Source organism: Mycteria americana, chromosome 7 (assembly GCF_035582795.1).
Source record: "Mycteria americana isolate JAX WOST 10 ecotype Jacksonville Zoo and Gardens chromosome 7, USCA_MyAme_1.0, whole genome shotgun sequence".
Classification (NCBI taxonomy): Eukaryota; Metazoa; Chordata; class Aves; order Ciconiiformes; family Ciconiidae; genus Mycteria; species Mycteria americana.
In genome coordinates, this window is record NC_134371.1 from 36,763,189 (window position 1) to 36,777,079 (window position 13,891).

Below are 13,891 nucleotides of genomic sequence, written 5' to 3' on the forward strand. Positions count from 1 at the left end.
CTTCCCAGAGTCCTAACCTGGCTGTTTCAGACCCAGGTCCCACTTTCCCAAAGACTGGTGGTCACGATACTACAGTGTTTGGATTCAGCTCTCTAAAGATGTGTGGCAAGCCCTAAAATCTGAATTATGGGGCAACTTTACTAAACCTGGGAAACTCCAAGTGATAGCTTGGAACAAACCTATTTCTAACAAAATGTAATTATACCAACTTCATTTTGTCTTGATTCCCTGGGCCAAGAAGTGAAATTATGCTCTTGTTTGCAAAGACTTGGTGATATCTAATGGCAGTGAAAATGAACTTCCCCAAATGAAATGTACTGCTGGATGCAGTTTCCAGTACATCACTGATGCCAGTGCAGTGTTCCCTGCAAATCTCTCTGCTTTTGTGTCAGAAAATGAAACTATTCTTGATGGCATATATAGATAAATAAAATACTTGTATTTCTCTGGATCTGTCTGTCTGTCTATACCCTAGATAAAAGACAAGCTTCTGTATTGCACAGTAAGTTTTAATAGCTCTTCTTTGGCACTCCTGTTCAAAAATACCAGTATAATAATTAATGTAACAAGCACACTTTTATTCATATATTCAGTGTAAATACTTCTGCATTGAAACATTACCTTTGTGCATTGCGGGTCCTCTGGTAGTTTTCTATTACAGCAATGCTTAGGTCAATATTGAAGTTCCATTATTTAGAACACATAAAATTCTCCCCCCCACCCCCCCAAAGCAATGTAAACTAAAAAAGCAAGTTGAAAATTAAAATTACTGTTGTCTGTAATATCAAAATGTATGACATTAGAAACTCGGGAAAACAGTGTACCATTTTCAAGGTACCTCTGTCAGTCTCTCCAAAACAGTTTGATCTTTCTGTTTTATTTAGTGATAAAAGAAGCTGCCATTATGAAGAAGCACAACCTCTTTGAAGATAACTTGAATTTGCCCTGTGAAAGTGTGTCCAGCTTAACAGACCTGAAGACCCCTTCAGGATCAGCACAAACAACTCCTGCGAAGAAGCCTTCCACCACCCAAGCCGAGATGTCAGACACTGAAACTCAAAGTGACGAAACACTCATTGTGACGGAAAAAATTTCTTGGGAGAAGGATGCTGATGATAGAAAGTCATCAGACAAAGAGGCAGTTACTTCTGTTAATACGGCTGGTGATCAGGCAAGCAAAAGTGAAGAAGTGGTCATTACAGACATCAGTGAAATACAGGAATCCCTTCCAGCTACCTTTACAAAACAAGAAGTTTCAGAGGAAAAAATCGTTTTGGAGAATGAAGACATGGTGAAAGCCAAGTGTGTAGTGAACACTGAGAATGAGCTTAAGACACAACAAGAAGCTGTAGAGGAAGAAGTAGCTCCTGGGACTGAAACTGCAGTGAAAGATTTTGGAGCCAGTGCTAAAAAAGAACTTAAGATACATGAAGGAGCAGCAGAGGAAAAGGTGACTTCTGAGAGTCAAAAGACAACGCATGCTGCTTTTGTCGGTGGCACTGAAAAGGAAGGCAAAGCACAGGAAGAAGTTGCTGAGATAAAGCTGACTTCCCCACATGATAATGTATCAGAAACAGAGATTTTAGGGAATGCAGAAAGGAAAATCAAGGTAGAAAAAGAATTATCTCAGAGTGAAAATGCAGTAGGAACAGGGTTTGAGGAGGATAGTAAAAAAGAAAGCAATGACCAAGGAGCAAGTACTGAGACAAGGGTTATTTCCCAGGATGAAAACACAGGGAAAGGAGGGTTTGGGGATAATCCTGAAAAAGAAAGCAAGTCAGAAGAAAAGAATTGTAAATCCCCTGATGATGTGAATGAGATAAGGAGTTTGCTGACGGTAACAGTTGAGATACCAGCAGATACTCCAGCTGAGAACATAAAGGAGATTTGTGAAGGTGAGATATTAAAGTTGCAGGAGCACAATAAAGTGAACGACGAGTTGAGCAAAATGGCTGCAGCAGAAATTCAAGTGACCCAGATGATGATGAATAAAGATGCAGCAGAATGCACGGAGTTCAAGGAGGACCAACCATCTTCATCTAGTTTGGGGACAGATGGTACGAATTTAGAGAATGTGTCTGAGGGGGCCTGCAGTATGGCACAAGCAGAATGGCTGGTGGAAAGCTCAGATACACCTCAGGAGGCAAAAGCAGAGGTGGATATCAAGCAAAGCCTTTGGTACACAGGTGTGGGAAGCTGCCAAAGTGATAGACTGCAGCCAGAGGAGTACACTGAAAATGTGTCTGAAGGCAAAATATTAGATGGGGAGGAAGAAGGAGCAGGGAATAGCCATGTTGTCCTGGTGGAGGTAGGGACTGAGAGCTTTTTTCATAATCCTGCTGAAAATGCAGACACAATGCAAGTGCCCATTTTGGATACAGAAAACCCAAGAACAGGACTGCTAGACGTGCCAGTTTCTTTGGTGCCGGAGCAGGGTGAAGTTAGCACTGTAGAGGTCACAGGAGATACAGAGGCTGGTGAGGGTGAAGGGAAGCCAGAAGATGAATCATCTTCACACACGGAAATAAAAAGCACAGAAGTAAAAGATATTTTCACAGAAGAAAACAGAGAAGGTAGTTATGCACAGCAAAACTCTGAAGAGTAAGAAGTATTTTTCAGCCCAGCCCTGCAGGATTTATTTACTCCAGTAATCCCTGTTTAGTTGTGAATACTTACACAGGTCAGGGCTATAGGAAATGGGCTTTGTTGTGGTATTACCAGCTCTTGCAGTTTTACCACGGATCCTGAGTGATGGGTGATAGGTTTTTTTTTCGGTTAAAGCCCTCACTATTTAAAACCGGGTTACTGTTGGGGAACCTCATCGTTCACTTAAAATTTGCTACGTTTTATGGTTATAGAAAAAGTCTGAAAATGTGACCACTGAATGCTCAAAAGCAACTCACTCCTAACTATAAAGTAATTTTAACAACTTAACTGTTCTTAGGTGGTTTAGCAGGAGAGTAGCTCATGATTTTTAAATGCATGGATTTGACAAGTACTGCTATGATTCTTAAGTGGTTGGTACATACATTGCTATTTGAGGATGCTTTTAGTATTTGCATGCAGTATACGGGAAATAAATAAAACTTTTAGTAGTTAAACAGAACCAAATAGTTAATTTAGTAGGTTGCTCAAAAGCCACACTCTATGCAAACTCTGCAAACTGATTACTTAGTTATTTTACAGTTTTGACGGATATTAAAGACAAGCAAATGTTCTGATTTTTTTTTTTCTCTTATTGCTGTATTTAAAATGGGGAAAATATGGGAGCAGGTTTCTCAGTCCCACTCTGCACTTCTGGGTTATATAGCCTTCCAGAGCACTTTATGGCTATTTTATTTTTTTTTATTTTATGGAAGGGAAAGATGAGAATGTTTACAATAGCTACAACCGTCAGGCAGCATCTTTCTGTTTTACTTCCCACCATAAAATATATTCACTTACAGCTATCTAATACAGAATATTATAAGTCCTGCCATTCCCATTCTTACTAACTTAAGTTAGTTACCCAGTTCTGTAGGCCTTTTTAGGTGCATAAACTATATAATAAATTGCAATCATTGTGAAATATCATAATCATTGCATATAATTTCTAATACAGATGTAAACTGAAACAAAAAGCAGCCAAAGATTGTGCTTAGATTTTGGAGGGCAGAATCACATTGCAAAAGCACTTACTAAAATGAGGCCAACTGCTTTCATAGCCAGCATATTATCATCTGTATCAAATCATGATCTATGCACAAAGTTGCTTATATGCATTATTTGTGTGCACAGTTTAAAGACACTGCACAGAAAAGCTTGGAAATGAAAAACAGTATTTTGATAAATTGGGCTTTAGAGATCAAGACCTCAGTTTAGAAGTCAGTTTAAGGCACCTTAAAAATTTGGCCTGGTGTTTCAGACTGTTTCTGAATAAATATAATACAGTACAGGACAGCAAAGTTTAATGATAAATACAGTAAGGACTTCAGGGTTTACGCCCATGAAGACTTGGGAAGAAATAACAAAGTCCCGAGAGCGTAATACTTGTTGGCATTTAACTTCAACAAACTGTGCAAAGTCTATTATTTAATGCTATCAAAATATGCTATAATACTAACAGAGAATTGACACTAGAGGAACAGACAGATATTACTGCATAAGTAAGGAACATTGTTGAGTAGCTAGACCAACTGCAATATCACTATTGTAAAATAAATGCAACTCCTGTTTATTCCAGAAGCCATACTGCACTATACAAACATTAAGGTCACAGAAGTTTTCCTTGCAAAAGTACTTTGACTCATTTCCTCCTTACATTTCATGCAAAAATACTAATTTGTAAACACAGAAACCACTGTCAGCCAATTTTTTTACAAATCATTAGTTATTTCACTGTCAGCTACTTTTTTTTTTTTACAAATCATTAGTTATTTCTAATTGGTACTGAACATTAAGTGACTTCAAATTTATAACATGTGCTTTACAGTTAAGCAGAAGCAGTCTCTTTTAGCCATGCTAAAATTAGGGGACATGACATTTTTAATACGCTGGTTTGTATGAAAGAGGACTAGCAGGACAGGGATGGTTACTGTCTGTGGAAAAGGCTGCAGTCTCCTACAAAAGCTGCTTATGGCTGATATGAATTAGATACCATCATAGTCATTTTTGAGTTATTTCTATGGCAGGCTTAAGTCTGGGTAGTATTTTCCTGTAATATTAAAGAATTGAGTTGTTGAATACAGATGCTCGGCATATTTGTTTTTCATAAGTAGGATGGGAAAGAACGGGGCAGATTTAGTCTGTACATCGCCTTGTTCTGCAATTTAAATGGAAGTTCCTCATGGCTAGGGGACTGATTTTTTGCCTTTGTGGACGTTTTCTGTACATTCAGATGTTTGCAAATGGATAGAGAGTAGCATTTTTCTTGTCTTTAATCAGACTTGGGTAGAGGTGACAGCAATTTAGAGGTCAGCAATCTGCAAGGTTACGTTGGACCACTGATCAAAAATAATAATAACCCACTGAGTCAGTAAATTTTTGTTGCTTTCTTGGAATGTCCTTACACTTACTTTCCTACACTTAAGAAATTAATTATTTCTCTTGTAAACTAGGAACAGTAATAAATCACCTTTCACCACCTGGAGGGTTGAGGGTTAGGAGCACCACGGTGCCTTGAGGGGAGCGGGCTGGGGGATGTTACCGCTGTTTTATTTTACGGGGTTGCCAGTTTTAAAGGACAGGATATGAAACACATTGTATCTCGCTAATAACTTTGTAAAAACGCTTGTCAAGGAAAATAAAAGAAGCTCTTCCCTTCCATCGTTGGTTTTGTGTGTGTGTGTGATAATTTAATTTGGGGGGTTTGTATTAAAAAAACGCACTTCAGGCGGCTGCCGGGGCGTGAGTGAAGGAGACACCGGCCTTGCGCTACCGCTGACCGAGGACCGCCTTTCTGCCGGCCGGAGCCGTACCCCCGACAGCGGCTGGCCGTTGCCCCTCTCCTCAAGGAGCGCGAACTACAGGTCCCGGCGGGCACTCGCCCGCCCCCTCCCACAGAGTCCGGGCTACGTGCGCTGGTGCATGCCGGGAGTTGTAGTGCGGCGCTCCCGCGCCTGCGCGCCGCTCTCCCCCCCCTCCCCCCCCCGCCCTTCCCGCCCCTCCTTTTGTCCACGTCGCCCTCTTGCTCGGCGTGTTGCCGTCGTCGTCACGAGGCCTACGCGTCCTCCTGCCTCGCGGCGCTCCTGTCCCGTTCCTATTGGCCCGGCGGGGCGGTGCGTGTGGGGGGATCCGGAAGTGGTGGACCGAGGCGGTTTCCTTGGCTACGCCACAGGAAAGCGGAGGGCCGGTCCCTTCCGCCTGCGCGTCGGCGCTGGGAGCCGCGGCCGCCGCGCCGCGAGGGGCGGGCAGCGGGCGGGATGGGCCGGAGCCGGGCCTAGCGGCAGCGGGCAGGCGGCCGCGGCCATGAGCGGAGCTGCAGGCTGCCAGGGGGGCGGCGGCGGCGACCGGGGGCCCCGCTGGAGGAGGCCGTGGAAGCTCCTGGCCCTTGGCCTGCTCTCCGCCTCCTCCGTGCTGGCGGCCGCCCCGGGCGCTGGGGCCATGAGCAAGGAGGAGAAGCGCCGGTTGGGGTGAGCGCTGCCGCGGTGGGCCGGGCAGGGAGTGGAGGGGAAACGACGGCCGGCACCGGAGCCCTGTGCGGCCGGGGCGGAGGCCGGCGGGGTCCGGGCCGAGCCTACCGTCCGCGGTGGCTTTGCGGTGCACCGGCGTCCCCTTGCCGCTTACCGGGCCCTCTGCGTGCTCGGGCAGGGGGATCTGCGCTACCCCCGGGGGTTGGGTTGGGCTTGACGGGTGCGGGTGTGCCCCTCGCCCGGCAGAGCTCCGGGGACGTCTCTCCTGTCCCTCTCTTTCCCCCCTCGAAGACTCTACGAGATGCGTGGCATCAGTCTCCCATCGGTGTTTGAGGTGTGTATGCCGTAGCCGGGCTGGTATTTTGGGTCTGGTCGCCACGGCTATTTGGGGCAGACAGTCCCTCATCGCCTCTGCTGCGTGTGGGGTCAAACCCTTCTGCCATATGCTTGGGAGCTCCAGTCTTGAAGACTGCAGTCAGTGATTGCATGTAATTATGGGTAAAAGTGATCAAAGGTAAATCTAAATCCATAGTCAGTTGGTCTAATTATGGCTATGCTTCTGGAGCATATGAATGTTTGGGAATCATAAAAAGAGTAAATGTTTACATGTGGTTTTGCCTAGTTCCTGTATATAAGGTAAACTGCTTTGGTCCCCATGCATGTAAATGTAGGAAGCTGATTCTCTTTTAGTATAGTTTTTAGTTGAAGGATGAAGATTACAGCATAGGTGGCAATGTATTGCACTGCATGGAGTAGGATTTTTTTAGACAAATATGTAATCAAGCATATCATGATATTAGTATATTACTGGGGCAGTTTTATCATCATCCTCTTCCCATCTACTGGTCAGTTGCACAGAATAATGATGCAGAAAGTCTGCTGGAGAAACACTCTGGATACTCTTATGGTTATTAATCGTTAGATATAAGTGGATATTTAACTCTGATGATGCTTACAGTTATTGGGGTTTTCCATCTTGGGTTCTCAGGGTGCTTTCTGTGTGTAATGTTTTGTATGTTTTTTTCACGTGACTACATAAGGAGTTTAAATTTCATTCACCAATTGGTTTTAAAATTTTTCATTCATAACTTGCACTCACTGTATCATCTGACGCCCCAGGCATATGCAAGTAATGTCTTGCCACAGTTCGAATTTGGGGACGCCAAGCCAGGTCATTTCTGAGTAACCTGTCTTTTTATTTAATGACAAGATCATGTCAGTCGCAGAAATTCTTTCAGAAAATGTGCTGTAAATGTAAGTTGCGTGTAGAGAAAGAAAAGTTTTAAGAAGCTTTTTGTATGCTACATTACTGAACAGCATTGTATGCTTAGTTCATCTGGACATGGCACTTGTGTGCCAAACCCTGGGGTTTTGTCTGCTGCAACGGATCCCAGAACTGCAGACTGGATGTAGTCTCTGAAGTACCTGAAAAAAGCATCATACTCTGCTCTTTTGATGACTTAATGCATTTGATGAGTTAAAACTACTTCTTAAGTTTCCAAGTCATTGAACTAAATCAGATGTTTACAATATAATTGCGGTATTCTTGTCTCTTTTATGTTCAGTCTTATCAGCAGAGATTGTGAATTATATTGATGGTAGCTTAGAAATTAGCATGCTCTTTTGCCTTGCAGGGCTTCTCAGTAAAATAGTTAGGAACAATTGGAAGTAGTACTGTCTCTCAAAAAAAGCCAGTGCTTTTTATGTAGTAGCATTTCTCACCTTGACTGCTTTTCAGACTTGTAAAATAAATGTATCTACAAGGGTTTTCTTTAGTATTTGCTTGCCAAGACTTCTAATGCAAGGAAGAGGTGTAACTCATAACTTCTGGTCCTTTTCTGAATCACAGATGGGAATTTATGCTGTGTCGGTTCCTTTTAGTATTGGTGATTACAAGCAGAACATAATTCTATTTGCCATTTTTTGCTGAGCATGGAATGTGTCCCATCTCTAGCTTTATTGTGTTGGTGACATCTACAGCTATTTAAGGGGAAGCACAGGAGGTTGAAAGAGATCCCCAAATACCTAATTTCATGGTAGGTGAAGAAATAGTTTTTCCTTTCTGCAGTGAACAAAAGTAGCCAAATTAGGAATATTATGCTATATTTCATATACTTGAGTAGAGTACATTAGCTGAGGACCTGTTGCTGATATTCAGATATTAAAGTGTAATATGTCTTTCTGTGCTAAGTTGGTGTGTTAAAGGCCATTGTGAGGCTGCCCTCTAACGCTTTTTCTTTTTTCTTTTCTAGAAACCAAGTGCTTGAAATGTTTGATCATGCATATAGCAATTATATGGTAAGTAAAATACTTGTTTGTTTAATTTTTTCACAGTTGTTATTGCTGACCTGGGAGAGAAAGCAACCTACAGTACATGACATTCCGGAGAAATAGCAGGGAGGTAGAGATGAAAACAAAGCTAAAATAAATAAGAGCACCTGTATAGCCTTTAAAAAGAAATGGACAAATGTTACTTTCAGGAAGAGCAATGTCAAGCGGGTTATGATGGGTTTCAGAATGGTAGCTAGGAATTGCTAGCATTAACCCTGTTAATTTGTGCCTGATCTTTCTCAAACCGGTTTATCTCGCATCAAGCTATGAACAGTTTTCATCTTTGCTAAAGTATTTGGGTTGAAACTCCAGACTCCTAAAAGTACTAGGAAAAGGAAGCTCAAGAAGAGCTGTCTGTAGTCCTCAGTTTCTGGAGAATACAAATTGATCTTACTTATTTTGTAGGTAAAAATTATATACAATATTTCTTCTGTGGTAAAATAAACATATCTTACCACAAACAGATGCAGTTTGGTAGCTCTTTTACAAATAAACACTGTTTGTAGAACAAAGTAGAACAAAAAGAGGATCTGGTGTCATATCTATGCATTATAGCCTCTTCTGAGTATGTGACCGTCATATGATAGTGAGCCACGCTTGCTGTGGTTTCTTTTAATATGACTTGTGATTTTCTGTACAGGTGTCTTCATGTTCTGGATATGTGAACCATTCTGCACTCTAATCAACCTTGAAATATGTTGGCTTAGTTTAGATAATGTTTAAGAATAAAGAATTACTTAGAGTGGACTGACTTTTCTCAAGTAATAATTGCTTTCAAATATACTGTAAGGAATACACTTCTGAGGAGAAACTGTAAATGTGAATAAGATAAATATAAAAGATGCATTCTTACTGAGTTTACGTTAACAATCTTTTTGTACATTCTTTGTGGCTGTTGCAAAAACCCCTCTCTTTTAAGTTGCAGCAGTTCCTGCAGGACAAACCGCTGTCTCTTGACAGTATCTTGCCACATGTCCCAGTTTCTGTATTATGGTTTAACGCTTTAATATGTCATAGAAGCTTAAAAGCTTGTGAGTTACAAGTTTATACAGTACATAAGAGTTATAGAAATAATGGATAGAAAGCTAAGCAAGAGTATTTTCAAAGTGGGTGTAGTGTTTCTTTTTAACATTACCTCTTGCTTTTGACACCTTAGCAATTTAAAAACATCAGGCTTTTTGGTGATAATTTGCAACTAGTTACCTGGGACCTGGTTCCATGAAAAACACTTGGCTTGGGTTTCCCATGGCATTCTGAAGTAAAAACTGTTATGTATTTGGCAAAATTGGATAAAATGTTATATGCCGGTAGAAAGGATCTGTGCTCCTACTGTTCATTGTGTGATAAATCAGAAACTGGTAGGAGTCTTGCTAGAAAATTCTGGACAAAAGAGAATAATTACTTCAGCTATCCTGGAAACTTTGAAGCCAAAAGGATATTTACTTGCCATGTATGCTGGAGCACTAAACAAACAGAGAAATATGACTTGTTTGTTTAAAGCTGAAGAAAAGATTAGGGTATCAGACTTGATTCTGACAGCAAGAGAATTAAGTATTTTTGCAGCTGTTTTTGAAACAGCCAGCTGAAAAGTTTTGATTTTCTGTTTCTATTAATAGGTGTTTTAGACTTGCGTATTTAGAAGACTGAAAATTCATCTTTGCATGCAAGGGGGAAACTCCCTTGTCTTTTTTTCAGTTGTTAACAGGAGCTTTGAGTAAAAGCTGCTGGGTTCTTTCAGTCCTTCAACAATATTTGTAATAATCAGGATTTTTTTCTTCTTTACTGTCAGAAAGATGTGAAACTGTCAGTCACTTGAGGCCAGTAGGTGTTTCTTGGTTTACAGCACTAGTAGCAATGCATCTTTTTTCATTATTCAAGTACTGTGCTGCCCTGAATTTACAGTCCTGACACTAGGCAATATGGTCATCTGTTCGGTTAGAACGTGTAGAAATTCCGGAGTATCTGTTGAGCTCCATTTGTATAATGTTTTCCAGAAGTATGTTTATTGTAACATTTGTGCCATGGTTTATATTTAATGGCTCTTGCTACCTTCCTTTGAGGTTACTTGAAAGGGGAGAAGTTACAAGTTGGGAAATCACTTGACCCAGTAGTCTTTCCTGCTCCAGACAGAGAATAAGTGAACTTTTATTTTTCAAAATGTTTCTAATTCCTTATGATTTTGTAAGACTGAAAGTCCATTTTCTCCAGTATTTTTATCACCTTTTTTCTCTGTGATTTAAGCCAGAGATCTTAGTTTTGATGTTGCTTTTGTTGTGTACTACTTTAATCTGTTTTTCTGAATACTTTGCCCAGATATTCAGAAACATCTGAGCTGTATTAAAATGATCTAGATTCTGGCTTTTGTAGTTGAACTTGAGGAGAACAAAGAGTCGTGCAAAGACCAAAATAGTTGGGAGGGTGGTAGACAGGGAAACAAACCATCAGTTTCAAAAGAAGTTGCTGTAAGAACTGTTTATTTATAGAAGAATGTCCCTTCTTTTCCCCTCTTTCACGTTTGAATATAGATTGTTTTTTGTACCATATATTTGGAGAGACTTTGAATGTGTTTACTTGCAGTTTCAGTGCAGTAATTGAACTCTTTCATCCTGCCACATGTTAGTTCTCCACTAAAAGCAGAATTGGAGAACACAGTACAGCAGCCAGTTTCCTGATGAAATCAAAAGAGAGAAGCTCCATCCCAAATCACTTGTACTGGGCTTCTAATGGAGAGGCAATTTCATACATGTTTGTTGAAATGAGATATATTTAAAATTCATCTTTCTTAATGTCAGTGGCCACTGAAAATTTTTCAGTAAACCTCTCCTATTGCACAATGATGAATTTCAAATTTCTGTCTATTTCATGTGATATCCCATTTTGGTGGTAGTTTAAACCTACAAAACTTGCACTGACTCAAGAGGGAATAGGAACAGGCATTTTATTCAGTGTGCTTGACTTAGGCAATCATGCCACTCCTGTTATTTCTGCCGGACTGATGAGAAATAATATTACAATATAGCTTGCTTCGCAGAGTGCTTTTTCTAGAAATATGGAAAGTAACTGTTGCTTTTCAAAAAAAAAATCTAGCAATGTCTCTCTCTCAAAAAAAAATTGTTATATTTGTAAAAGGCTCAGTCTTGGTAAGCTTTTTTTGTGAATGTTATCTTTTGTTATGCCTTGTGTAGTGATTTACCAATTTATTATTTTACCTTCTGAGTTCTCTTACCTGTCACTGATTGTGACCTTGAGTCACTTATGTTCATTTGGAAATGTTTCAAAGTGACTTTAAAGTCTAATTCCCACTATTTTCTCCATTAAATATCAGCCACTTGATAATGCCTGCATTAGTTTTAGGTTTTAAACTCATCTTTGAGATGATAACTTCTACCTAAGAAACGTTACAGGAAGCGTCATATGTACTTTGTTGCAGAAAGCATACAATTAACTATTCAAGTTAATTGGTGGGGGTTTTTTTTGGATGTGCTATTAGTTGTTCCAGACTTCTCTGGGAGGTTAGAGAGAGAGAGAGAGAGAGAGAGAGAAAGAGGGCTTGTTGCTCTGTTCACAATTTAATCATTTCCAGCCACCCAGCTGGAAAGCAGCTTTGCAGAAAAGGACCTGGGGGTCCTGGTGGACACCAAGTTGACCACGAGCCAGCAGTGTGCCCTTGCAGCAAAGGCAGCTAATAGTATCCTGGCCTGCATTAGGCAAAACATTGCCAGCAGGTCAAGGGAGGTGATTCTTCCTTTCTACTCAGCACTGGTGAGGCCGCACCTTGAGTACAGTACAACTGTGTCCAGTTCCGGCCTTCCCAGTACAAGAGAGACATGGACATACTGGACAGAGTCCATCAAAGGGCCACAAAGTTGATGAAGAGACTGGAGCATCTTTCCTATGGGGAAAGGTTGAGTGAGCAGGGCTGTTCAGCCTGGAGAAGAGAAGGCTCAGCGGGATCTTATCAATGTAGATAAATACCTGAAGGAGAGCTGTAAAGACGACAGAGCCAGGCTCTTCTCAGTGGTGCCCAGTGACAGGACCAGAGGCAACCGGCACAAACTGAAACATGGGGAACATCATGAAACCTCTGAACATCAGGGAACACTTTTTTACTTTGAAGGTGACTGAGCACTGGCATAGGTTGCCCAGAGTGGTTGTGGAGTCTCCTTCCTTGGAGATATTCAAAAGTTGTCTGGATACGGTACAGGGGAACTGTGTCTGGGTGGCCCTGCTGAGTAGAGGACTTGGGAAGGGACCTCTAGAGGTCATCTTGTCCACCTCAAAGATTCTGTGGTTCTGATGCAGTTCTTCTGAAGTGCAGCATAACTGGGCTTCCTTTTAACGGGCTCTGAGGATTTGCTGAAATGGCTGTAACAGTTACAACTTATTCCCTTGTTTTGTTTCCCTACAGGAGCATGCATATCCAGCTGATGAACTCATGCCTTTAACTTGTCGTGGACGAGTACGGGGTCAGGAACCAAGTCGAGGGGATGTGGATGATGCCTTGGGAAAGTTAGTGTTTGAAATAGTTACTGTCTCATGTAAACATCTAGGAATCTAAGTACAAATTGCAGCCCATAAAACTTGTTTCTTCAGTTGACATGGCCACAAACTTAAATTTGTTGAAAAAGATTCTATGGGTGCAGACAAATCCATAATTTGCCTCAAGTTCTCTTCTGGGGGTTGGAGGGAAGCTATTGGAAAGAAAGCTGTAATTGTGAACTTCTTGCAAGTTAGGCAGACTTACTTTTATTATTTCCTTCCATGATGCTAACTGTTATGAAATTGTACCTTAATCAGAAAAAGAGTTGACCAGTGAATGAGGTCCAAAGATACAATTTTTTAATCATTCTCCAAGTATTTTCCATAGGAAAATGTCCAAATGTGAGCTGACATTTATGGTATTAGTAAATTTGACTGCTAAATAGGGGTTATAAGGGTTAATTATCAGCTGCACAGAGTAAACTTATCCATTATGCTGGCCTTAAGTGATACTTAAAATGTCTTTTTTTTCCACTCTCTGAAAACATAATTAGTCAAATGATTATCATGTGTGTGTGGTAGCCTGAGGCCTTTGCCAAAGTATAAAATGTTATTTCAGACATGGAAATTCTTCATGTTTTTCCTTTTAAGATAACTTATAATACAAAGTACTGATCCTTTGGCTGACAAAATGTAAATTTAAGGACTGTTTTTCTCCATGTTAAATTGAACGGTCAAAGACAAAGCTGAATTACTCTAAATGTGTTTGTAATTGATTTTTCTTCACAAAGAATGTTGTCTGTATGTGTGCTGTTTATAGAGCAAATACTTAATAACAAATAGCAGATGCTTTTTTTTATTGGTATCGCTGCTTAGTGTCCCTAAGCAGAATAGTGTTAATCACAGCTGAAGCCCTTGTCTTAAATACTACTTCTAATTCACTATGTGATATTGAGCATGTCATTTTGGTT

At 40.9% G+C, this 13,891-nt stretch overlaps 2 protein-coding genes across 2 annotated transcripts in view; both read left to right on the forward strand.

Annotated features, from left to right (window-relative positions):
• The window catches only part of NIBAN1 (niban apoptosis regulator 1), a 74,142-nt gene extending 68,838 nt beyond the window's left edge, over positions 1 to 5,304 (forward strand). Inside the window, exon 14 of the mRNA XM_075507835.1 lies at positions 885 to 5,304. Within this exon, the coding sequence (XP_075363950.1) occupies positions 885 to 2,605 (1,721 nt within the window). The 3' untranslated portion in view covers positions 2,606 to 5,304. The remainder of the gene's footprint in view (positions 1 to 884) is intronic.
• Positions 5,305 to 5,800: 496 nt separating this feature from the next.
• Positions 5,801 to 13,891, forward strand: part of EDEM3 (ER degradation enhancing alpha-mannosidase like protein 3) — a 31,397-nt gene continuing 23,306 nt past the window's right edge. The window contains exons 1-3 of the mRNA XM_075507836.1: positions 5,801 to 6,110; positions 8,363 to 8,408; positions 12,850 to 12,950. Of these exons, the coding sequence (XP_075363951.1) occupies positions 5,947 to 6,110; positions 8,363 to 8,408; positions 12,850 to 12,950 (311 nt within the window). The 5' untranslated portion in view covers positions 5,801 to 5,946. The remainder of the gene's footprint in view (positions 6,111 to 8,362; positions 8,409 to 12,849; positions 12,951 to 13,891) is intronic.